Raw genomic sequence first — 24204 nt, 5'->3', positions numbered from 1 at the left:
CATTCTAGAGAGTGTAGTCATGACTACTTACAGGACATGCTTTAAACTGATAACGAAAGGGTGACTGAGTTAACTAGGCCTGGAGAAAGGGGAAATGGGGTACGAATGGGGAGTTGGAAGGAGAAACCTCCTGGCAGAAGGAAGACCACAAATAAAGCTGAAGGTCTAAAGAGACTAGAGGAAGCAGGAGTTGGTAAAAGAGATAAGAGTAATTCGGTGCAGCTGAAGGCTAGTATGAATGGGAGAATGGTTTGTGATGGCTGGAGAAGAAAAACAGGGGCTAGCTCCTGAAGGGCTACTTGTCTGGAGTCTTTGAAAGCCCTGTTTAATCACTGTCTGTTCCACGGGACTTTACTTTTTCAGCCAGGGACAGCCTTCTGTCTCTAAACTGCTGTGGCACTTAGCTGTTCTCTTCTGAAGGCACTCATCACTTTCTACTGTAGAAAAGTTTTCTTTCCTTTCCCTTTGAAAAAAAAAAAACTGTATGTCTCAAATTCTTATATTTTTCTCTGCTACTTGGAAAGAAGGATCATGCCCATACTGCTGGTTTCCCCTATTGTATAAAGTAGGTGGTCAATAAATGTGTGCAGAAGCAACAACCAGGTAATAAATAAATGTAGCAGGTACTTTATAAAAAGGAAGATAAGGAAAGTTACTCATATTCCTTTCATTCTTTTTTCCTGAGCACAGCAGGGAGAATAAAAATATACAATGTAGGCAGAAATGATATTCCTCTGCAAGAACCTGACATTATCTTCCATGATAAGCTCCTGTAACTCACAGTATGTTCTCTACTTACAAAGCTCCACGTCTGTAAAACTGAGGAAATGTGTATTCCCTTGAGATATGTGACAGTTTAGCAGTATGTGATAATATTCTTTCATATAGTAGACAACATGCAAATTATATTGCATTATAACACAGTCATCACCCAAGGCCACCAGGTTTTCATAAAAAATACTGTATTTGTATAATATACTTCGAGTATTTACATTTAATAAATATTCTTCATAAATCTTTTCAGCAAATGTAACTGAAGGAGATGAAACACAATCCTGTTTTATGAAGCCTTCTTCTCAGGTGCCTTTGGGAACGCTCGTCTGTGGTTCATATTTTGTAGTTCACTGTGCAGAATTTCAGAAATATGAATGATTCCTGCTGAATCTCTTATACCGTACGTACTTAAACTAGCCTACTGCAGTGTTTCCTCTGAACTATTTAGAACAAACGCTGATAGTTCATTACTGCTGTCATTGCGCTTAATTAATTTAAATGTCAGTTAATGTTGCTATTGGTATTTTGTGGCAATTTAGCTGTTGACAAATATTTTATTGAGAATATACCAGTTCCCCACTATGGAGGGAAATATGATTAGAAAAACATCTAAATATAGTAAGAGGGAATTGATCACTGATGCCTTCGTGGTACAGTGGTTAAGAGCTTGGCTGTCAACCAAAAGGTGGGCAGTTCAAATCTACCAGCCACTCCCTGGAAACCGTATGGGGGCAGCTCTGCTCTGTCATAGGACAGAGGTTGCTATGAGTTGGAATCAACTCGATGGTAACGGGTTTGGGTGTTTGGGTTTATCTTATTATAACTATTGTATCTTTGAAACATTGTTATAGATTAAATTGTGTCCCCCAGAAATGTGTGTCAACTTGGCTAGGCTATGATTCCCAATATTGTGTGATTGTCCACCATTTTGTGATATGATGTGATTATCCTATATATTGTAAGACCTAACCTCTATGATGTTAATGAGGCAGAATTAGAGGCACTTATGTTAGTGAGGCAGGACTCGATCTATAGGACTAGATTGTATTTTGAGTCAGTCTCTTTTGAGATAATAGAAGTGAGCACAGAGAGAGGGACCTCACGCCACCAAGAAAGAAGTGCCGGGAGCAGAGCGTGTCCTTTGGACCCGGAGTCCCTGCTCTGAGAAGCTCCTAGACCAGGAGAAGATTGATGACAAGGACCTTACTCCAGAACCAACAGAGAGAGAAAGCCTTCCCTGGGAGCTGGAGTCCTGGACTTGACTTCTAGGCTCCTAGACTGTGAGAGAATAAATTTTGCTTTGTTAAAGCCATCTACTTGTGGTATTTCTGTTATAGCAGCACTAGATAACTAAGACAAGCATTCAACATTTTTTTCTATTTATGTAATCTATTTGATTAATTTATTAATTATATATTGATTCATAACAAATTACCCCCAAAATGAGTAGCTTAAAATAACATTTATTATCTCATAATTTTAGTGGGTTAGAAATCTGGGCATGACTTAACTGGATCCTCTAGCTCAGGATCTCTCACAGGCTGTATTCAAGGTGTCACGAGGCTGCAGTCGTCCCAAGACTTGACTAGGGAAGGGTCTGCTTACAATCTCAGTCACGTGGTTATTGGTAGGATTTAATTTCTTGCTGGCTGTTGGCTGGAGGCTGCCCTCATTCCTTGCCTTATAGGCTTCTCCATAACGTATCATACAACATGGCAGCTTGCTTCAAAGAGCAAAAAAGCCAAGGAAAATCAGAGTGAAAGAGAGAACAGAAAGGAGAGAGAAGTAGCAATCGTAGTCTTTTGTAGCCTAACCTCAGAAGTGCTATCCCATCTCTTACTCTGTTTTCTATTAAAAGCAAGCCAGTAGGTCTAGCCCATACTCAGAGGTGTGAATACCAAGAAGTGGGGATTATTGAGTGCTGTTCACAGTTTTGAAAACTTTTTAAAGACTAAATTTATATTTGTTGGAGGATGAGTTCTGTACTTGGGGCCAGGTTGTGTTTGTGTACATAAATGTGGGAAATAGATAACACCTATTAAATGTTCAGGTAACGAGAGACCAGAGTTATAACGAATATTTAAAATTGCGGAGTTGAGGCTTTTACCTACTGACCACTGCCCATCCCTCACATTTCCCCGGTGGCCGGGCTGCCCTGCAGTGATGTCCTTGAAGGCTCTTGGCTGCAGGGGCTGTCTATGCAGGGCTGTCCTCTTCTACAGCTCTTCTCTAGACATTGACTCAAGCATATTTTTCCACACAATTAGGAGTTATGCCTCTTTTGCATATTTAAATACTTATGTCTTTAAGAGTTAGTGTTCAAATTACTACTTTAGAGAAAGCTCAACTTTTACTAACAGTTAAAGTGATGGGAGCGCTCTAGGTCTCAGGCAGTGGTTCAGTGTACCCTGCTGACCCAGCCATTCTGTTAATCACACAGAGGTCCTTGGCCCTAAGGGGACCCAGACTTCACAGTCTGGACCACTTCTGTTCATACCAACTTGTTATCTCTAGAGCTCAGGTAAGCAGTCACACCCCCAGGACCTAGACTTCGCAGCCTGAGCTGTGTTAGTTTAGTGTAAGCCTTATGGAAACCCTGATGGTGTAGTGGTTAAGAGCTATGGCTGCTAACCAAAAGGTCAACAGTTCAAATCCACCAGGTGCTCTTTGGAAACTCTATGGGGCAGTTCTACTCTGTCCTATCGGGTCACTAGGAGTTGGAATCGACTCAATGGCAGTGGATTTGGTTTTGGTCCCTAGAGGCCAGGGTAAACACTCCCAGACCCAGGCTGGCCTCTAGAGATCCTCATGGTCCAGGTCAGGTTTTCTCATATCATTCTGATACTCAGAAATTTTGACTTGCTGCAACTCTTGGAGCCAACCGGAAATATTGAGTTGGGCCATGTTAAGTCTGAGATTCACATACAAAGCATTTTGAAGACAGTACATGCCACTAGCTATGCAAGTAAATGAATAACTTCTAGGAATCAGCACCAAGGTGATTCCTGTGAGGCAGAGGTTAAAGATGTCCCAAATGTCTAACTTTTCCAAGCTGCTGTACCACTCCATGGAAACCTTAGTGGCGTAGTGGTTAAGAGCTACGGCTGCTAATGAAAAGATTGGCAGTTTGAACCCACCAGGTGCTCCTTGGAAACTCTACGGGGCAGTTCTTCTCTGTCCTGTAGGGTCGCTATGAGTCGGAATCAACTTGATGGCAAGGGGTTTAGTTTTTTTATGGGTACCACTCCATCATCCCTAACATCAGCTACTCCCTCTCCCCTCAGCACACTCCCTCCCATCTTTGGGTTTCCTAATTCACTGAAGTGTCTCACAGAACTCAAGAACTGTATAAAGGAAATGGCTTATGTGGTTGTGGAGGCTGGCAAGTTCCAAATTCATGGGTCAGCAAACTGTTGATTTAATTTTCTGTCCTAACTTGTCAGGGACAGGTTCTTATACAGTGACTGCCCATATGACCAGTCCATGGAAAGTGTATCATTGTGTTTCATGCTAAGAAGCTTTGAGAAGCAACATTTCCTTGCTAATGATGTACCCCTGACATCCTATGTAAGTGCACGAATGGTGGAGTGTGCAAATTCAGCTAAGGGAAGGGGATATAATTTTGTAATTAATTAAGCTATAAGCCAGCACTAACACATACCCCCCCCCCCCCATATTGCTCCTGTGTACGCAGATTGAGGGTAACGAGTCCTGGAGAGGTTAAAAACGTGTTCAAGGCTGCACAACTTGAATTTGAACCCAGTTAGACTAAATACAGAGTTTAAGATCTTGGGTAGTAGCTGTTGCAACTCAGTGCTTCTTGTTTCCAGCATTCATGTTCTTAAAACACCCCTCAGGACACAATCCATCCTGTTTTTCACCTTCTTTCATATGGCCTCAGTCTCATTCTTAATGTGGAATCTGTGCTAAATTACCCAGATGGTGGGTGGAAGGAAGAATGGCCTTTCCTTTCCTGTTTGGTTTCTCACTGAGCAGGCAGTCATCCTCACCCCGCTGCCGGGTGGTACTGCTGCTGTACTGTTTGCTTTTCCTCTTGAACCACGGTGCTTTCTCATTCCTTTCCTGTAATAAATGCTGAAGTTCCTGCTGGTCACTTTCCTTCTCTGTGTTCCATAATCCTCTGTATCTGCCCCTTTCCTTTCTGGAGTGCTGCCTGGGGTGACTAATGTACACTCTCTCAGCCCCTAAGAAAGCAACTAGAATGAAACGTGGAGGTATTTTCAGGTATTCCATGGCATCACATGCTTAAAATTTGAGTACCATTGTTAATGGAACACAAGCATGATTTTAATGAAACAGGCTGTGTCTTAATCTGATTTTACATTTTACAATAACTGGGGCAATTTTATTATTGGATGGAACTTGTTATTGTATTTCTTTGTTAATAAAGCATTTATTTTCCTTTTTGTATTTTCTAGAGTGATTCTCTCTTCTCTTCTCCTCACCTCCTTGAAATTACCAAGATTTTCTCATGAGGTTATAAAATGGGCTATCTAGGATCAAACTTCATGCATTTCAATTTTCATAGATTATCAAAGGTTAGATTGGATTGGGTTCTCCCAGAAGTAGACCCTGAGCCAGGAATTTAAGTGAAAGTGATTTATGAAGGGGGTCCCAGGAGAAAGCAGTAAGAGATGGGGAAGAAAGGATAGTGAGTAAAGAGGAAAAAGCCGAACAGGGAAGTAATTTTGGGAGATTCAGCATGATTGGAAGTGACCTACCAGAAGGAGTTGGAGGGAGGCTCCAAAGGGTAATTTGCATCCCAGAGTTTTCATCACCTGAAGGGTTTTTTGTATCTCCTTCATCTGTCAGTCATTGGCCACAGGCAAGGTGTGTCCAGTGCTCAAGGGCATTTCTCTGGGGAAGGATAAGCTGGGTTATCACAGGGAAGAATTCATGAATCTGGGGGACTGGAGCACAGACCTGGCCAGAGATAACTGAGAAGATTTGGATAGGGCAGCAATAATGTCCTCTACAAAGGTTAAGTCAAAAAAAAAAAAAGTATTCAATACGTCACACTGCTTTTTATGGTTGAGAGACGAGAATTATATAAACTAATTTAACCTCAAGTCCCACAGCTTCCAGTAACAGAAGCAGGGTTAGAACCGGGAACCGGGACAACCTGACTCCCTAACCAGGGCTCTTTGTGCCAACTGATAGTGACAAGGCATGTTACTTGAGATACTGTTGTTATTACCCCCATTGCACTTAAGTTCTCTCTAATATCGTAGCCATTTATCCGAACCCCCTTAAGCGTATTTTTAATAAACTGTTGAGGTATCATTTATATACAACAAATTGCACCGGTTTTAAATATGAAGTTCCTTAAGTTTTGACAACATATATCATGTAACGTTGTAACGCTCAATATACAGAACATTTCCGCCACCTTGAAGAGCCCCTCCAGGCCTCATTGAAAGCGAGCTCTGCTGGCCCAAGGCAACCACTGATCGGCTTTCTGTTAGAATGGATCAGGTTCAGCTTTGTCCAGGACTTCATATAAATGGAATCGTACAGCTGCTAGCTCTCTTGTGCATCTAACTCAGCATGTTTTTGAGATTCCTACATGTTGCTGTGTATCAGTATTTTGTTTCATTTTATTGCTGTGTGGGATCTCATTTGCTGAGTAGGAGTCCAGTGTATGGATATACCACAGTTTATCTATTACCTGTTGATGGACACTTTGGTTGTTCTCACTTTTGGCTTATCAGAAATAAAGCTGTTACGAATATTTGTGTACAGGCCTTTTTATGAACTCACTCTTTTTTTTTTTACTTTTTAAAAAAAATATTTTTTGTGGTTGAGAATACGTACAGCAGAACATACAGCTATTCAACAATTTCTGCGTGTCCAGTTCAGTGACACTGATTTCATTCAAGTTGTGCAACCATTCTTAACCTCCTCTTCTGAACTCTTCCTCCCCCATGAACATAAACTCACTCCCCCCAAGTTTCTTATTTGATCTTTCCAGCTGCTGTTGTTCGTTTGATCCCATTGAGATACGTCTTAAAGAGCACAGTGCTCAAGGCAGACATTCTTAACTAATTAAGCTAAACTATTGTTTGGTTTAAGAAAGACTTCAGGACATATATTGACTTTTCAATTATACTTTTTACCCCCACACGTCCCTGTGCCTGGAATACCCATGTTTAGAGGTTTTCTTTTTTAGCTTGTCTATGCCTGTATAGGAAACCCTGGTGGTGTAGTGGGTAAGTGTTACGGCTGCTGACCAAAGGGTCAGCAGTACGAATTCGCCAGGTGCTCCTTGGAAGCTCTATGGGGCAGCTCTACTCTGTCCTATAGGGTTGCTATGAGTCGGAATCGACTCGACGGCACTGGGTTTGGTTTATGACTGTATCTCTTGCAAAGGTGGATTACATTTGCTGACTACATTGGCTCTCAGGAAGTGGAGTTCAGGACAGGAGGGTAGAGTGGACCTGGGGAGGCCTTACTATTCATTTTACAGATTTCCAAAAGGTCTTCTGTTTCATAAGAATCTTTCACAGTACCTGTTACTTTTTTTTTTTTTTTTTGTTACTTCTAATGCTTGAAACATTCTGGGGGTGAACCCACATCTTCATATATCTTTGGTAAATGCAAGGAATAGAATTGCTGGGCTATATGGTAACGGCCAAATTGTTTTCCAAATTCATTGTACGTTCCTGTTAGCAGGGAACGAGAGTATTAGATGCTCTGCGTCCTCCTGGTGTCGCCAGATTTTAAATTTTAGCCATTTTTAAATGGTTACTAGTGGAGCCCTGGTGGCAAGAGCTCGGCTGCTAACCAAAAGGTCGGTGGTTGAAATCCATCAGGCGCTCCTTAGAAACCCTATGGGGCAGCTCTACTCTGTCCTATAGGGTCGCTAGGAGTCGGAAGGGACTCGATGGCACCTAATAACAGCAACCTCAACAGTGTGACAGCTGGGGTGAGACGGGGCTAAGCCTGGGCAGGGGCGGGGTGACACCCCAGCGCTGGAGAGGAGCCAGAGCCAGGGCTAGGGTTGGGCAGGACCTGGCCAGTCAGGGCTGGGGCTGGGGGTTGGCAGAGTAGAAGCCAAACCTGGGGCTCTGGGCACCGCCTCTGGGAGCTCTTGAGGTCAGTTTGCCAGTCTCTGCTTCTTGATATCTTTGGGGTTCTTTACAGACTGTTCCTGCAGCCCAAGGGTCTGGTCCCCCATGTAGCCCCCTGCCCAGCTCTGTACTTGGCAGGGGTAGGAGCGGTGGATGGTTGCTGAAGGAGGACGGGAGGGAGAGGACTTGGCAGGGCCCTGAGCCCTCCTTTCTGTGCCTGCCACCCCTGCCAGCTGGTGCTGCTGGGAGAACCCCCAGGCATGGATCTGTCTACCTGCTTTGCCCAGATCAGCCACGTGGCTCTGCAGCTGGACTGGCTCAATGCGGATGAGGCCTTGGTGCTCATCGTCAAGTTGGTGGAGAACACCCGTCGGCTGGCCCTGGTGTACCGCAGCCTCATCCAGGCCTGGGCCCGCAAGCTCTCTGCAGGCCATAAGGACCAGGGTCAGTTAGCCAACATGCTGTGAATGGTGGTGAACCACGTGGAACAGCTGCAACTGGTGATCGGCAAGCTGCCCACCCAGTTGGCACGGCAGGCGCTGGTGCACAGGGTACGTGGCAAGACTGGGCCATGATCCACACCAGGGTCAGCACCCTGGCTGAAAGCTGGAGATTGGCATCGCGAAGCACACCCAGAAGCTCCTGGGCATCAGGGAATCTGTCCTGCCGGAGGACGCCATTCTGCCCCTGCTGAGGTTCCTGGAGATGGAGCTCTGCAGTGTTAGCACCAGCTCAGTGCCAAACTTCAGCAGCCCTCTGACCCTGCTCTGGATTCAGGCTCTCCCAGTGCTGGCGGAGGCGGCCATCTCCCAGGGATCTCCCTCCTGGCCTCGAGCAGGCTGAAGACTGCTTTGCAGAAACCGGAGATCTGCTTCCATGCCCGGGGCTGTGGCCTGCCACCCGAGTCCCTGCACGCCACCACCTTCCAGGCTCTGCTGAGGGACCCGGCGCTGCAGGCAGCCTCCAACCGGGAGCTCGCCTGGAGCAGCAGGCAGAAGCCGTCGTCGAGGAGCTGAGGTCGGTCATGGTCAAGGCTTTCTACCACGCCTCCAAGCAGAAGCTGTGCATCGAGGTGCTCAGTGTCCCCAGCCTGCTGCCCTGGACTCCAGCCGCTCCCACGCCCCCTTTGTGCAGCTGACGCTGAACCTCAGGCACACGTTCCCTAATCTGTCCCCCCGACTCCCCGGGAGGCCCAGAAGCACAAGAAGGACCTTGACCGCTGTTCGATGAGGCCTTTGAATTCCTGGTGTCTGCAGAGCCTTGCCAGGAGGACCAGGCGTACCTCCTGCTCACGGTGCTGGACCACGACATGCTGGGCACCAACAACGGGAACAGCCAGGCCTTCCTACCCCTGCCCTCGCTGCCAGGCCTGCCTGGGGACAAGGAACCTGGCGAGGTGCCACAGACTGGCCTGCCCTTCACCTACCCTGCATCCAGTGTGGACCCAACCCGCAGCTGCTGGAGAGTTGCCAGGGGGATCATGAAGATGTGGCAGCTGGGAGCCAAGCAGACCTTCGTGGGGGGCTGGGGGGGAGTTCCCTGTAGGGGCTAGCTTTCCTGGGGGCCTGGCTCTCCCCACCACAGCGCACCCTGCCTACCTGGCCTAGCACTCTGGAAGGGTCCTGCAGGCCTTGGAGCTCTTAGTTTTACTGTTATTTTTTCCAGTATATTAACTTCGCCCCTTCTCTCCTTGTACCTTTTCGGGATTACCATTACCCATCTATCAGAGTATTTCGTATTGTCCTGTGAGTAACTTTTACTGTTAATTTTTTCAGTCTCTTCTTTTTCTCTTTGCTTCTACTTAAATAATTTCTCTTGCTTTGTCTTCATATTCCCTGATATTTTGTAATGCTTAATCTGTGACTAATTTTACCTAGTGAACTTATTTCAGATATTGTATTTTTCACCCCTATATGTTCTACTTAGTTTTTTTTTTAATGTCTTTTACTTCTTTCCTCATTATGTTACTGTTTTTCTTTCATTTCTTGAGCAAATACAATGTCTCTTTTATTCAGAATCTGTTTATCCCATCATCTCTGCATTTTTGGGTCTGTTTCTGTTGAGTAATTTTTCTCCTGATTATGAGTAATATTTTTGTGCTTTTTTGGCATGTCTAGCAATTTTATATTGAATTCTGGACATTATATGTTTGTTGTTGTTGGGTGCTAGATTTTGCTCTCGTTTTAAAAGAATTATACTTTGTTCTGACTGGCAGTTAAATCACTTGCTAATCAGCTTTATCCTTTAGATGCTTGTTTTAAAGCTTTTTAAATGCAGGTTCAGGGTAGCCTTCACTCTGTCTTGTTTAGCCCCACTTTTAAGGTGTGATCCTGCTGCAGTCCCCACTGGACGCCCTGGGTGTTCACTGTGGATTCTCCCCTCTGGCTGGTCATAATTTCAGTCTCTCCCAGCCTGTGTGTAGCAGGGAATTCATCTGCTTATAGCATCCCACGTGCCCTTTGCCTGGTCTTGTGCATTTTCCCCTACACATGTGCAGCGTGATATTCACTCACAGACTTAACACAACTGCTGTGCAAACACCTAGAGCCCTCTCTCCTAAATATCCTCTACTCTGCAGAGCTCTCTTTCCTTAAATCTCCTCTACTTTTCTGTAGAAATTCCAGCTGTCATGCCTTCCTGAAATCGGATCTCTCTCTCCCCCAGCTCAGTAAGACCTCTGCTTGAGGTTCCCCTTCCTTGCACTGCTGTCCAGAAAGTGCTGTTAGCAGAAACCTAGGGTGATCTTAGGGTGCATTTTCCCTCTTTCAGTGATCACTGTCCTGTACTACCTGTTGTCTAGTGTCTGAAAATCATTGTTCCATATATTTTATTCAGTTTTCTAGTTGTTTACAGGGCCCAGTTTCTCCATCATGTCCTCTTCAAGTGCATTTTTTTCTTGATATAAATTTTTGTAGCAAGCTTTATATATTGTCTATCTTAAAGGAATATTTTTATTTGTCCCAAGTTATCCAGTTTTTATATTTGGTATGTGTTAAAGGTCTTAAGTCGTAACGTAACTTTCACTCCTTTAAATTGAGTTATTTTACTCTTTTAAACATTTGTATTGTTAAATACAGCATATGGAAAAGTGCATAGATTATCTATAAAGTGAATATATCTGTAATTGCCACAGGAGAAAGAAATAGAATGTTGTCAGCATCCAAGAGGTTTCCTTTTTTGTGTCCTTTCCTAGGCTAACCTCTCACTGTACTGGGTTGTAACCACTTCTCGGTCTCCTACAGTAGAGGGCTGAATACATGTCTGCCGATAGAAAGGGATGTCTCAGCCAGTCTGTACCACCTTTGTGGATTCACAAACACCCCATTCCCTTTTAATTGTACCCCAGCTCTTGGTCCCAACATCCGGCAAATGAAGACGTTTATCTCTGTAAATAAAATACTGGAGGATTGTAGTATACTTTTTCCTCTTCCTTTTCCTTGGTGGTTAACCACAGCTCATACTATAACTGCTCAAACAGTGACACATTTTAAGTTTTGTAAAATGAGTACAAATGGCTGTAAACAGAGGATGGAGAAATGACTTTCAGGTGAGGTGACAGAGGGAGCTTCACGGAGCGTTTGAACTTTGTGTCAGAGCAGCGGCTCTCAGCCTCTAAGCACCTTTTAAAGATACCAGTGCCTGGGCTCCATTCTTGGTGTAATTGGTCTGAGTCGCAGCATAAGCTTCTGAGCGGATTCTAACGTGCTAAAGTGCAGAACCAAGAACCAGTGCCTTAGACTAAAACATGCTTCTCAAACCAGGACCTGGGTTTTTTTTGTTGTTGTTGTTGTTGTTGTTGTTGTTGGTTTGTTTTCTAATTTCAAATCCATCCTGGACTGATAATTTTATAAAATACGATAGAAATGAATTACTAGAAAAATAGATATATAAAAGAAAAGCCCAAATATTATTATTAGCTTGAATAAATACATAACAATGGTATCAAATTGCTACAAAGCTTTCAAAATGGATATGCGTGATTTCTATACATACCTCGTTGCAGACACATAGCAGAGTTCATGTACCCGTGCTGGTCTGCAGACCACACCGAGTCCTGCTGACACAGAGAGCACGTGGCAAGAGTCCGTATGAAGTGGGTTGAAGCGTGTGCCATGCAAATTAGGTTGGGTTTGATCATGTAGTGCCTCAGTTGCTGGGGTGAATAATTCAGCTTTTATTCTGTAGACACCAGGAAGCCGGAGAATTATTGGTGAGGGATGTCTTGATCATAGCTGTGGAAGCTCACTTTGGCATCATCATCGTAGATGATGAGTTTAGAGTGAGAAAGAGTCAAAGGGGGAACTGGGTAGAATAAAGCAAAAACTATCAAATTTCTAGAGAAGTTACACCAGAAATGCTGACAAACTTCTTAGAGGATACAAGGATTTAAGCCAGCCGGAAACATATAAGGTTGTTTATTCTGTGTATTTTCAGAAACCACACAGATAGAAGATCCGAGAAAACAATGGAGAGGAGAACAGGAGAAAATGCTCAAGGACTATCTCTCAGTGGCTCAGGATGCGCTTAGGACGCAGAAGGAGCTGTACCACGTGAAGGAGCAGAGACTGGCTCTGGCCCTGGATGAATATGTACGATTAAACGATGCTTATAAGGAGAAGTCAAGTTCTCGCACAAGCTGTAAGTAGAGTGTGGTTGATCAGTCTTTGAGAACAGGGACCTATCTGTGGACAATAGAAGTCCACTTGCATTTCCATGAGTTTAATTTGAAGTCCTTTTCCTTCCTAGGCTGGAAGCGTCCCTCAGTACCATGAGAGAGGGTGAGGTGATGGCACACTGCTGATTTCTTAGCGATACTCCTCAACCCTCTTCCAAATAAAATCGTCCCATGTGGGGATATGAGTTGTCCCAAAACTTATAATTTAAGTAGAACTTCTGAGTTCATCATAACTACTTCTTGAAACATGGCCAGTTCCAAATTATCTGTTTATGGCATGAAGGAGAGAGAAATCAGCTCAGGTAGTAAACAGGAACTTTATTCTGGCTAATAGTTGCTCCCACTAAAAATATAGTCAATTCCCACTCATAGTGGCCCTGTAAGTCGAAACCGACTCAATGGCAGTGGGTTTTTATACCATCTGTTCCTGCTTCCCCCTCTGCCTGATGGCCTTTATTCATTTATGAGATAACTTTTACTTTTTGAGGACAAAGCAGATAACCTGTCCCTTCTTGCTACTCTTACACGATATTTTTTGTGGGAGGAACTGGAGCTATTAGCCAGAATAAAGTTTCTGTTTACTACCTGAGCTGACTTCTCTCTCCTTCATGCCATAAATAGATAATTTGGAACTGGCCATGTTTCAAGAAACAGTTATGATGGACTCAGAAGTTCTTATAAGTTTTGGGATAATTTAATATATTATGCCAATACACTGTATGTGTAATATGGTCCTTTAAGGACAGAGGTGTAAAGTCTAGAAGAAAATTAAGCACCAGGGTCTTTATGACATTCCTCTTTCCTCAGACTTTGTAAGCAAATTATAGAGGTCTGAAGATTACTCTTTATAAGGGTCTGATGGATGGTAATAAAGGAATTATGAAAAGTAAATGACTATTCACAAAGCATATAAATCTTTTTGGTTTTAGAATTTGTGAATTCCAACTCAAAGAACTTTTTATGCAACTGTAACTAGTTTTTTTTAATTTTTTTCTCTCTGAAAGTGTTCTCAGGATCTTCATCCAGTACTAAATATGATCCCGATATTTTAAAAGCTGAGATCTCCACTACGCGATTAAGGGTAAGGTTATTGATTGTGGTTCTGCACTGAACGTATGCATAGAATCTAAAAGCCGAGGAGGGGGCTTTAGTGGTCACCTCCTCTCTCCATCGAATTTATGAAGCTCTTCCATTTATCCCTGATGGGTGGTCTTTCTGTCTTTGAACAAGTTCAGTGACTGGGATTGTATTTGTTACTGAGATATGTTCCATTGTTGGGCAGTTTTTATTGTGAGCAGTCAGTATACTGAATCAAAATTTGAGTCTTGATAACTTACTTTCCCTCGCTGTGTTGACTTATACATTATTCCAGTTTCAGAGATGAGCCCAGTTACTCTTTCGCTGGACTACCCAAAATTTAAAGATGCCGACAACTCGTGTTGCCAGGCCATTCCTTTTCTAGGCCAAACTTTGCTAATTCCTCATTGTTCCTCACTTGGGGTTGTTTCCTGATCCTTACCCTAAAACTTTTTGCCTAAACTGCTGTTAAGGCTTTTGCTGTTGTTGTTAGGTGCTGTCCAGTCGGCTCCGACTCATAGCAACCCCGTGTACCACAGAATGAAACACTGCCCGGTCCCGTACCATCCTTGTAATTGTTATGCTTGAGCCCATTGTTGCAGCCACTGTGTCAGTCCATCTTGTCGAGTGTCTCCCTCTTTTCTGCTGACCCCGTGCTTTGCCAAGTATGATGTCCTTCTCCAGGGACTGATCCCTCCTGACAACATGTCCAAAATATGTAAGACACAGTCTTGCCATCCTTGCTTCTAAGGGGCGTTCTGGCTGTACTTCTTCCAAGACAGATTTGTTCATTCTTTCGGCAGTCCATATTCAATATTCTCCGCCAACACCACAATTCAAAGGCATCAGTTCTTCTTCGGTCTTATTCATTGTCCAGCTGTCACATGCACATGCATATGATATTAAGGCTAGACTTATTTATCCTTGAATTTTGGCATTCTAAAAGTGAGTAAACTCATGTAGCCAGTACCCAGGTCATGCGATAGATACGGCTGCAACCCCAGAAGTCTCTATTGCATCCTTTCATAGTCACTACCGTCCTCGTTCTCCTTGAAGCCGACACAGCCCTACCCACACGATAGATTAATTTTTTGCCTGGTTTGAACTTTGTGTAACTGAAATGATATCAACAAAATGTTACGTTATTGGATGTCTGGCTTCTTTTGCTCAACAACGTTTCAAGATGCATCCACGTTCACGTTTATTGCTGTGTCGTATTTCCACTTCTGTGTACATATTATAAATTCTTTAACCTTGATGCTGTTGACGTACATTAGTTTTACCATTCTACCGTTGATGCAATTTAATAGCCAATTTCTAGTTATTAAAAATTATGCCTTTATCTGCATGTCTCGTGGTGCCAATATGTGTACATTTTTGCGGGCATGTAACTAGGAGTGGAATTGCTGTGTCAGCGGTAAAGCATGAACTTTAGTGGATATCACCAAACAGTTTGAGCTCCTCTTGTTCTCTAATATCTACACTTTAAAGCTCTAAATTACTTTCTGCATATGACTTTTGCCTATATCCTTCAAGTTTTGATGTTTTGTTTTTCCATTGTCATTTAGTTCAAAATATTTTCTAGCTTCCTTTGTGATTTCTCTTATGAGTGTATTGCTTACTTTTCAAAGAATTGGGGGTTGTCCTATCTTTTTTACTGATTTCAGCCTAATTCTATTTGGTAATACTCAGTTCTAGAATTTCTATTTGATTCTTTTTTATCATTTCCCGTTACCTGCCCAGATTCTGCACATTGATATATATATTTTTTTTCTTTTTCAATTTTTACTGTGTTTAAGTGAAAGTTTACAAATAAGTCAGTCTCTCGTACAAAAATTTATACACATCTTGCTATATACTCCTAATTGCTCTCCCCCGATGAGACAGCACACTCCTTCCCTCCGCTCTCTCCTTTTGTGTCCATTCGGCCAGCTTCTGACCCCCTTTGCCCTCTAATCTCCACTCCAGACAGGAGATGCCAACACAGTCTCGTGTGTCTACTTGAGCCAAGAGGCTCACTCCTCACCAGTATCATTTTCTGTCTTACAGTCCAGTCCAATCCCTGTCTGAAGAGTTGGCTTTGGGAATGGTTCCTGTCTTGGGCTAACAGAAGGTCTGGGGACGATGACCTCTGGGGTCCTTGCAGTCTCAGTCACACCATTAAGTCTGGTCTTTTTACAAGAATTTGAGGTCTGCATCCCACTGCTCTCCTGCTCCTTCAGGGATTCTCTGTTGTGTTCCCCATCAGGACAGTCATCGGTTGTAGCTGGGCGCCATCTAGTTCTTATGGCCTCCGGCTGATGTGGTTTCTGATTTTTGTGGCCCTTTCTGTCTCTTGGACTCAAAATTACCTTGTATCTTTGGTGTTCTTCATTCTTCTTTGCTCCAGGTGGGTTTAGACCAATTGATGGGTCTTAGATGGCTGCTTGCTGGCGTTTAAGACCCCAGGCACCACTCGCCAAAGTGGGATGCAGAATGTTTTCATAATAGATTTTATTATGCCAGTTGACCTATATGTCCCTTGAAACCATGGCCTGCAGACCTCCGCCCCAGCTACCCTCTCCTTTGAAGCGTTCGGTTGTATTCAGGAAACTTCTTTGCTTTTGGTTTAGTCCAGTTGTGCTGACCTCTCCTGTATTGTGTGTTGTCTTTCCCTTCATCTAAAATAGTTCTTGTCTACGGTCTAATTAGTGAATACCCTTCTCCCACCCTCCCTCCCCACTCTTCTAACCATCAAAGAACATTTTCTTCTCTGTTTAAACTGTTTCTTTAGTTCTTATACTAGTGGTCTCATACAATATTTGCCCTTTTGCAGCTGACTAATTTCACTCAGCATAATGCCTTCCAGATTCCTCCGTGTTATGAAATGTTTCACAGATTCATCATTGTTCTTTATCTATGGGTAGTATTCCATTGTGTGAATATACCATGATTTATATATCCATTCATCCATTGATGGGCACCTTGGTTGCTTCATCTTTTGCTGTTGTAAACAGCACTGCAATGAACATGGGTGTGCATGTATCTGTTCGTGTAAAGGCTCTTATTTCTGTAGGATATATTCCAAGGAGTGGGATTGCTGGATCGTATGGTAGTTCTATTTCTAGCTTTTTAAGGAAGCGCCAAATCAATTTCCAAAATGGTTGTACCATTTTACATTCCCACCAGCAGTGTACAAGTGTTCCAGTCTCTGCACAACCTCTCCAACATTTATTATTTTGTGTTTTTTGGATTAATGCCAACCTCTTTGGAGTGAGATGAAATCTCATGTAGTTTTGATTTGCATTTCTCTAATGGCTAATGTCATAATGGCTAATGATTGTGAGCATTTCCTCATGTATCTGTTAGCTACCTGAATATCTTCTTTAGTGAAGTGTCTGTTCATATCCTTTGCCCATTTTTTAATTGGGTTATTTGTCTTTTTGTAGTTGAGTTTTTGCAGTATCATGTAGATTTTAGAGATCAGGTGCTGATTGGAAATGTCATAGCTAAAAACTTTTTCCCAGTCAGTAGGTAATCTTTTTACTCTTTTGGTGAAGTCTTTGGATGAGCACAGATGTTTGATTTTTAGGTGCTCCCAGTTATCTAGTTTCTTTTCCGGTGTTTGTGCACTGTTAGTAATGTTTTGTATACTGTTTATGCCTTGTATGAGGGCTCCTAGCATTGTCCCTATTTTTTCTTCCATGATCTTTATCGTTTTAGGTTTTATACTTAGGTCTTTGATCCATTTTGAGTTAGTTTTTTTGCATGGTGTGAGATATGGGTCTTGTTTCATTTTTTTGCAGATGGATATCCAGTTATGCCAGCACCTTTTGTTAAAGAGACTGTCTTTTCCCCATTTACCTGACTTTGGGCCTTTCTCAAGTTTTATGTCTGGATTCTTGATTCTGTTCCATTAGTCTATGTATATATTGTTGTACCAGTACCAGGCTGTTGATATATTTTTGAACAAAATAATTATGGTCATTTTAAAATCCCATTTCTGGATTAATACGATATCTAGATTTCCAATATGTTAGATTCTTTGGTCTATTTTTTCTCTTGGTTTTGGTTAATATTTGACTTTTTATAGCTCCTTATTTTTTATTCAGAACCATACATGATGTATGAAAATGTATAAAGAAAATCTGAGGCTTTGGATAATTTACTTCTGCTGCTTTTAGGCAGTTAGGCCAAGGGCAGGCTTTATTTTTAATCCTGTCAGGGGTTGAGCTGACTGAAATCTGGACTTAAGTCCTTTTCTGAGGGTGGGTCTATTCCTAGTTTATCCTTTCTCTTGGGGTAAAGAATTTCAGAATCCCAGTTGAACTTCTCACGTGTTTTACCAGGGCTGCTTTTGCACCTTGTACCCTGAACTGTGAATCTCCTCATCTGCCTCGGCGCCCCACTCCAGCTCTGTAGGATTGCCAGGGCCTCCCTGTATCTCAGCCTCTCCGCCACCATGTTTTGCCCAGCTTTCTAGTGTTTCTGCTGGACTGGCAAATGCCTCAAGAGGAAAAACAGTGCCAAGTGTGGTCATCGTGAATCTGAGCTTCCCTTATCTGTTGAATCTTTTACACATAGAGCCTTGCTTCTCGGTAGTTCTCCAGTACCGTCAAGCAGTTCCTTTTTTCTCACAGCTTTTCTATTTGTTTTCCAATAAAGAAAACGAAAAAAGTTTGTCTACAGTTACTGGAAAGAAACGAAACTTCTCTTTAGCTTGGATTTATTGGTTTAATTTATGAAGTCATTGATAACAAATGTTCTGTGTCATTGTGCCGTAGAGGTCCCTCCAGGATATCACGGACCCTGTACTTTGTCAGTCTGTCTATATTTCACAGTATATTTCTCAAGAATATCATCTGTTGGTTTGTCCAGTGCTTTTCTACTTTTTCTCTGTACGGTGGCTCTGCATTTCTGTGATCTACTAGGCTAGATACCTTATCTAAACAAAACAGGAAATAAAGGTTTTTTGTTAAAAGTTACTCTTAATAAACCCCAGTAGTCAATTGATATGTAAATTTCTATGGAAGATATTATTTATTATTATCGCACTTTGAATTTTATTTAATTTTATTCTTCAGAGCCCTTATCCTTGTAAGAAACATTGTAAATGGAATAACCACAGTAGGCTGTTTTGGTTTGTCCATTTAGATCCTTTTTTAGGAAAGATGCAAACTTAGGAAGGAACTTAAAAACAAAAACACGTTAGAATACCTCACACAGATACCATCTAGAAGAAGATGGAGCTTTAGAGAATTTTATTTTAGGAAGGAAGAATGCAAAAATTTTACTACAAAATTTATTAAATGATTTTAAAATAACAAATATTTAGACCTTGGGGTCTTGGGGTGGGGGTGGGGTTAGAGTATTCCATACAAACTAAGTCTTACATTCAACTGCCATCCTTTTAAATCTGTGCCCAAGTTTACAAAGAAATTTTTTGTTGAATTTTTATTTAAGGTTTTACCTTTTTTTTTTTTTGCTTTAAGTGAAAGTTTACAAATCGAGTCAGTCTCTCACACAAAAACTTATATTCACCTTGCTTTTTTTAATATTCACCTTGCTACATACTCCCAATTGTTCTCCCCCTAATGAGACAGCCCGCTCCCTCCCTCCACTCTCTATTTTCATGTCCATTTCGCCAGCTTCTAACCCCTTCCACCCTCTCATCTCCCCTCTAGGGAGGAGATGCCAACATAGTCACAAGTTTCCACCTGATCCAAGAAGCTCACTCCTCACCAGCATCACTTTCCATCCCATTGTCCAATCCAATCCCTGTCTGAAGAGTTGGCTTTGAGAATGGTTCCTGCCCTGGGCCAACAGAAGGTCTAGGGGCCATGACCACCAGGGTCCTTCCAGTCTCAGTCAGACCGTTAAGTCTGGTCTTTTTACAAGAATTTGGGGTCTGCATCCCACTGCTCTCCTGCTCCCTCAGGGATTCTCTGTTGTATTCCCTATCAGGGCAGTCATTGATTGTAGCCAGGAACTATCTAGCACTTCTGGTCTCAGGCTGATGTAGTCTCTGGTTTATGTGGCCCTTTCTGTCTCTTGGGCTCGTAATTACTTTGTGTCCTTGGTGTTCTTCATTCTCCTTTGGTCCAGGTGGGTTGATAACAGTTGATGGCATCTTAGATGGCCACTTGCTAACATGTAAGACCCCAGACACCTCTCTTCAAAGCAGGAGGCAGAGTGTTTTCTTAATAGATTTTATTATGCCAATTGACTTAGATGTCCCCTGAAGCCATGGTCCCCAAACCCCCGCGCCTGCTATGCTGGCCTTTGAAGCATTCATTTCATTCTGGAAACTTCTTTGCTTTTGGCTTAGTCCAGTTGTGCTGACCTGGCCTGTATTGTGTGTTCTCTTTCCCTTCACCTAAAGTAGTTCTTATTTACTATCTCATTAATGAATACCTCTCTTCCATGCTACCTCCCTCCCCCGTCTCGTAACCATCAAAGAATATTTTCTTCTCTGTTTAAACTGTTTCTTGAGTTCTTATAATAGTGGTCTTTTACAATATTTGTCCTTTTGCAGCTGACTAATTTCATTCAGCGTAATGCCTTCCAGATTCCTCCATGTTATGAAATGTTTCACAGATTCATCACTGTTCTTATCGATACGTAGTTTTCCATTGTGTGAATGTACTGTAATTTTTTATCCATTCATCTGTTGATGGGATCCTTGGTTGATTCCATCTTTTTGCTATTGCAGACAGCACCGAACTGAACATGGGTGTGCATACATCTGTTCATATAAAGGCTCTTATTTCTCTAGGATATGTTCCAAGGAGTGGGATTGCTGGATCGTATGGTAGTTCTATTTGTAGCTTTTTAAGGAAGTGCCAAATGGATTTCCAAAATGGTTGTACCATTTTACATTCCCACCAGCAGTGTATAAGCCTTCCAATCTCTCCACAGCCTCTCCAACATTTATTGTTTTGTGTTTTTTGGATTAATGCCAACCTTGTTGGAGTGAGATGAAATCTCATGTAGTTTTGATTTGCATTTCTCTAATGGCTAATGACCGTGAGCGTTTTCTCATGTATCTGTTAGCTACCTGAATGTCTTCTTTAGTGAGGTGTCTGTTCATATCTTTTGCCCATTTTTTAATGGGTTATTTATCTTTTTGTAGTTGAGTTTTTGCAGTATCATGTAGGTTTTAGAGATCAGGTGCTGTTCGGAAATGTCATAGCTGAAAACTTTTTCCTTGTGTGTAGGTAGTCTTTTTACTGTTTTGGTGAAGTCTTTGGATGAGCATAGGTGTTTGATTTTTAGGAGCTCCCAGTTATCTAGTTTTTCTACTGCATTGTTAGTAGTTTTGTATACTGTTTATGCTATGTATTAGGGCTCCTAACGTCCCTATTTTTTCTTCCATGATCATTATAGTTTTAGATTTTATGTTTAGGTCCTTGTTCCATTTTGAGCTTGTTTTTGTGCATGGAGTGAAGTATGGGTCTTGTTTCATTTTTTTGTAGATGGATATCCAGTTATGCCAGCACCATTTGTTAAAAACACTGACTTTTCCCCCATTTAACTGTTTGGGGGCCTTTGTTAACTGCTCATATGTGGATGGATTTATGTCTGGATTCTCAATTCTGTTCCATTGGTCTGTATATCTGTTGTTGTACCAGTGCCAGGTGGTTTTGAATACTGTGGCGGTATAATAGGTTCCAAAATCAGATAGAGTAAGGCTTCCCAATTTGTTCTTCTTTTTCAGTAATGCTTTACTTATCCTGGGCCCCTTTCCGTTCCATATGAAGTTGATTATTTGTTTCTCCATCTCATTAAGGAATGTGGTTGGAATTTGGATCAGAATTGCATTAAATGTATAGATCGCTTTTAGAATAGACATTTTTATAATGTGTTAAGTCTTCCTATCCATGAGCACGGTATATTTTTCCACTTACGTAGGTCACTTTTGGTTTCTTGCAGAAGCGTATTGTAGTTTTCTTTGTATAAGTCTTTAACATCTCTGGTAAGATTTATTCCTAAGTATTTTATCTTCTTGGGGGGCTACTGTAAAAGGCATTGATTTGGTGGTTTTCTCTTTGATGTTCTTTTGGTTGATGTACAGGAATCCAGCTGATTTTTGTATGTTTATCTTGTATCCTGATGCTCTGCTGAACTCTTCCTTTAGTTTCAGTAGTTTTCTTGAGGATTCCTTAGGGTTTTCTGTGTATAAGATCATGTCGTCTGCAAATAGAGATAATTTTACGTCTTCCTTACCCACTTCCTTACCCACGTGGATGCCCTTTATTTCTTTAGCCTAATTGCTCTAGCTAGGACCTCCAGCACAATGTTGAGTAAGAGCAGTGATAAAGAGCATCATTGTCTAGTTCCTGATCTCAAGGGGAATGGTTTCAGGCTGTCTCCATTTAGGCTGTTGGCTTTGTATAAATGCCCTTTATTATGCTGACCAATTTTTCTTCTGTTCCTATTTTGTTGGGAGTTTTTATCTTGAATGGGTGTTGGACTTTGTCAAATGCCTTTTCTGCATCAAATGATAAGATCATGTGGTTCTTTTGTTTTATTTATATGATGGATTACGTTAATTGTTTTTCTAATGTTGAACCATCCCTGCATACCTGGTATGAATCCCACTTGGTCATGGTGAATTATTTTTTTGATATGTTGCTGAGTTTTATTGGCTAGAATTTTGTTGAGGATTTTTACCATTGTTTATTAAACTAAAACAGAATGTTGAAAGTGTAAAGAAAGTCTTTAGAGGTAGAAATGCATTTGAGAACTTTCTTGAGCACCAGAGCACGTGCTCCGATACAACTTTCATTTTATAAAAACAGAAAACAAGGCCCCTTTGGTTATATAAAAAAAATACCCTGCTCTAAATCACATAGCTGGTTAGTGGGCACTGGTACCATTAACAGTATTCTCAAATATATGTACTCACACATTGTTAGTAGGAATTCACTTTGAATTATTTTTACCAGTGGTAATAGAAAAGTCAGCCACAATCTAACCTAGTAGTCTTGGGCATAAATTTAAAAGAGTGGCAGTTGAATTTAAAGTTTAGCCTGTAATTTAAGAGAGTTAAAGTAATTAATTCATGTGCACATCAAAATATGATACCTTAAGCAACTGATCTAACAGCAAAAATCATCTCAAAGTGCTCCACCGAAAACAATTAGGACTTTTGAAAATGTAAATCACTATAGTAAAGATCATCTCTTGACTAGACATGGAGATAGTCTTTATATTTGCTACCGCATTTAAGGCTTAGCCCATAAGTCTGTACTAATTCCCAGTACTAAGCTGTGCATTAGATATGGTCATTCTCCTTTTAGGGTCTTCAGAAATGAATTTATGTTGTAGTTCTTGTTGGTTAGAAAATAGTATAGCTGTCTTAGTGAGTTTTGAGTACAATTAAGAATAATATGACTTATGTTCACTAATGAAAAGAAAGAATACAACAAACAGAATGAAAAAGGAATACTCTAACGCAAGAACTGGGGTTATCTCTACCATGGCATATTGGTAACTTGAAATAACTAAAATTCGTGATGGTAGCTGTTTTCAAAAAGCATATTCAGACCTCATATAAGGCGAAGCTATAACAATTGTGTTTATTGGTTTCATAATTTTGTTTCACATTCCTTTTCTCTAATGATTTTGGTTTCCTTTTCAAGCTTTGCAGGGTAGCGTACTTCAACCTACATAATGCACACTTCAAAGCGAATCCTTCGTTGACTATGTGTTGTTGGGGAAAAAGTGCTTAGTTCCTTCTTCACCTAGTAAGCCACTGTATCAGTCTCTCTGTGGCTTCCAGTCTTCTCCATTTTAATTCTCACCACACTTATGTCCATAATGCTTTTGGCATTTTATGAAATTAATTCCTCCAATTAGAGAATTCACAGTTTAAGCAGACAGAATTGACAGGGTAATATCGTCCATAAATGATCACTTTGAAATGATTCTATAAAACCTTCATTTTTTGAAGGCCCTGGGAATTAAGCTTTGTGAAATTGTATGAGGTAAAGATATCATAATGAATATATTAAGCCACTAACCTATTGCTATCGAGTCAATTGCAACTCATAGCGACCCTATAGAACAAAGTAGAATGGCGCCATAGGGTTTCCAAGGAGTGGCTGGTGGATTCAAACTGCTAACCTTTTGGTGAGCAGCCATAGTTCTTAACCAGTGTGCCACCAGGGCTCCTTGAAACTACTGCTTACCTATATTTTTGTACTTTTTCTTGACATATACACAATAAATACTTTAGCCTAATGTGTTGTCATTAAATTTTTGACAGTCGATCTCCTAAAGCCATGACAATGAAGCAGCAAGAGCATAAGATTGCTATTTATATTTCATACAGTATTTAATCTTCAGCTTCTTCAGATGAGGAGGGTAGACATGCTATCAGCTTCTACTTAAAGAACCAGAGTTAGAGAACTCCTGTCAGATGTAGAGGAATAGAATTGTGTGAATCGAGATTAGTAAATTTGATCCCAATTTTCGTGCTTTGTTTTTACATTTGAGGGAGACACTGATGAAATAGATCCAATGAGGAGATATTCTGCCCAAAATTCAGGCTACGGCAATCACATAAATATCTTTTTTAAGAGATTCTACTGACATCTGCTTTTG

At 41.5% G+C, this 24204-nt stretch overlaps 1 protein-coding gene and 1 pseudogene across 2 annotated transcripts in view; both read left to right on the top strand.

Annotated features, from left to right (window-relative positions):
• WWC2 (WW and C2 domain containing 2) overlaps positions 1-24204 on the top strand; it is a 317713-nt gene that overhangs the window by 199185 nt on the left and 94324 nt on the right. For both annotated transcript variants that reach the window (XM_064273548.1, XM_064273549.1), the window contains 2 exons: positions 12300-12503; positions 13545-13621. In XM_064273548.1, the coding sequence (XP_064129618.1) occupies positions 12300-12503; positions 13545-13621 (281 nt within the window). The remainder of the gene's footprint in view (positions 1-12299; positions 12504-13544; positions 13622-24204) is intronic.
• LOC104846406 (protein unc-13 homolog D-like) lies at positions 8098-9410 on the top strand (annotated as a pseudogene).

Source organism: Loxodonta africana, chromosome 21, assembly GCF_030014295.1.
Source record: "Loxodonta africana isolate mLoxAfr1 chromosome 21, mLoxAfr1.hap2, whole genome shotgun sequence".
Taxonomy (NCBI): Eukaryota; Metazoa; Chordata; class Mammalia; order Proboscidea; family Elephantidae; genus Loxodonta; species Loxodonta africana.
This window is presented reverse-complemented; position numbering and strand designations above follow the sequence as displayed.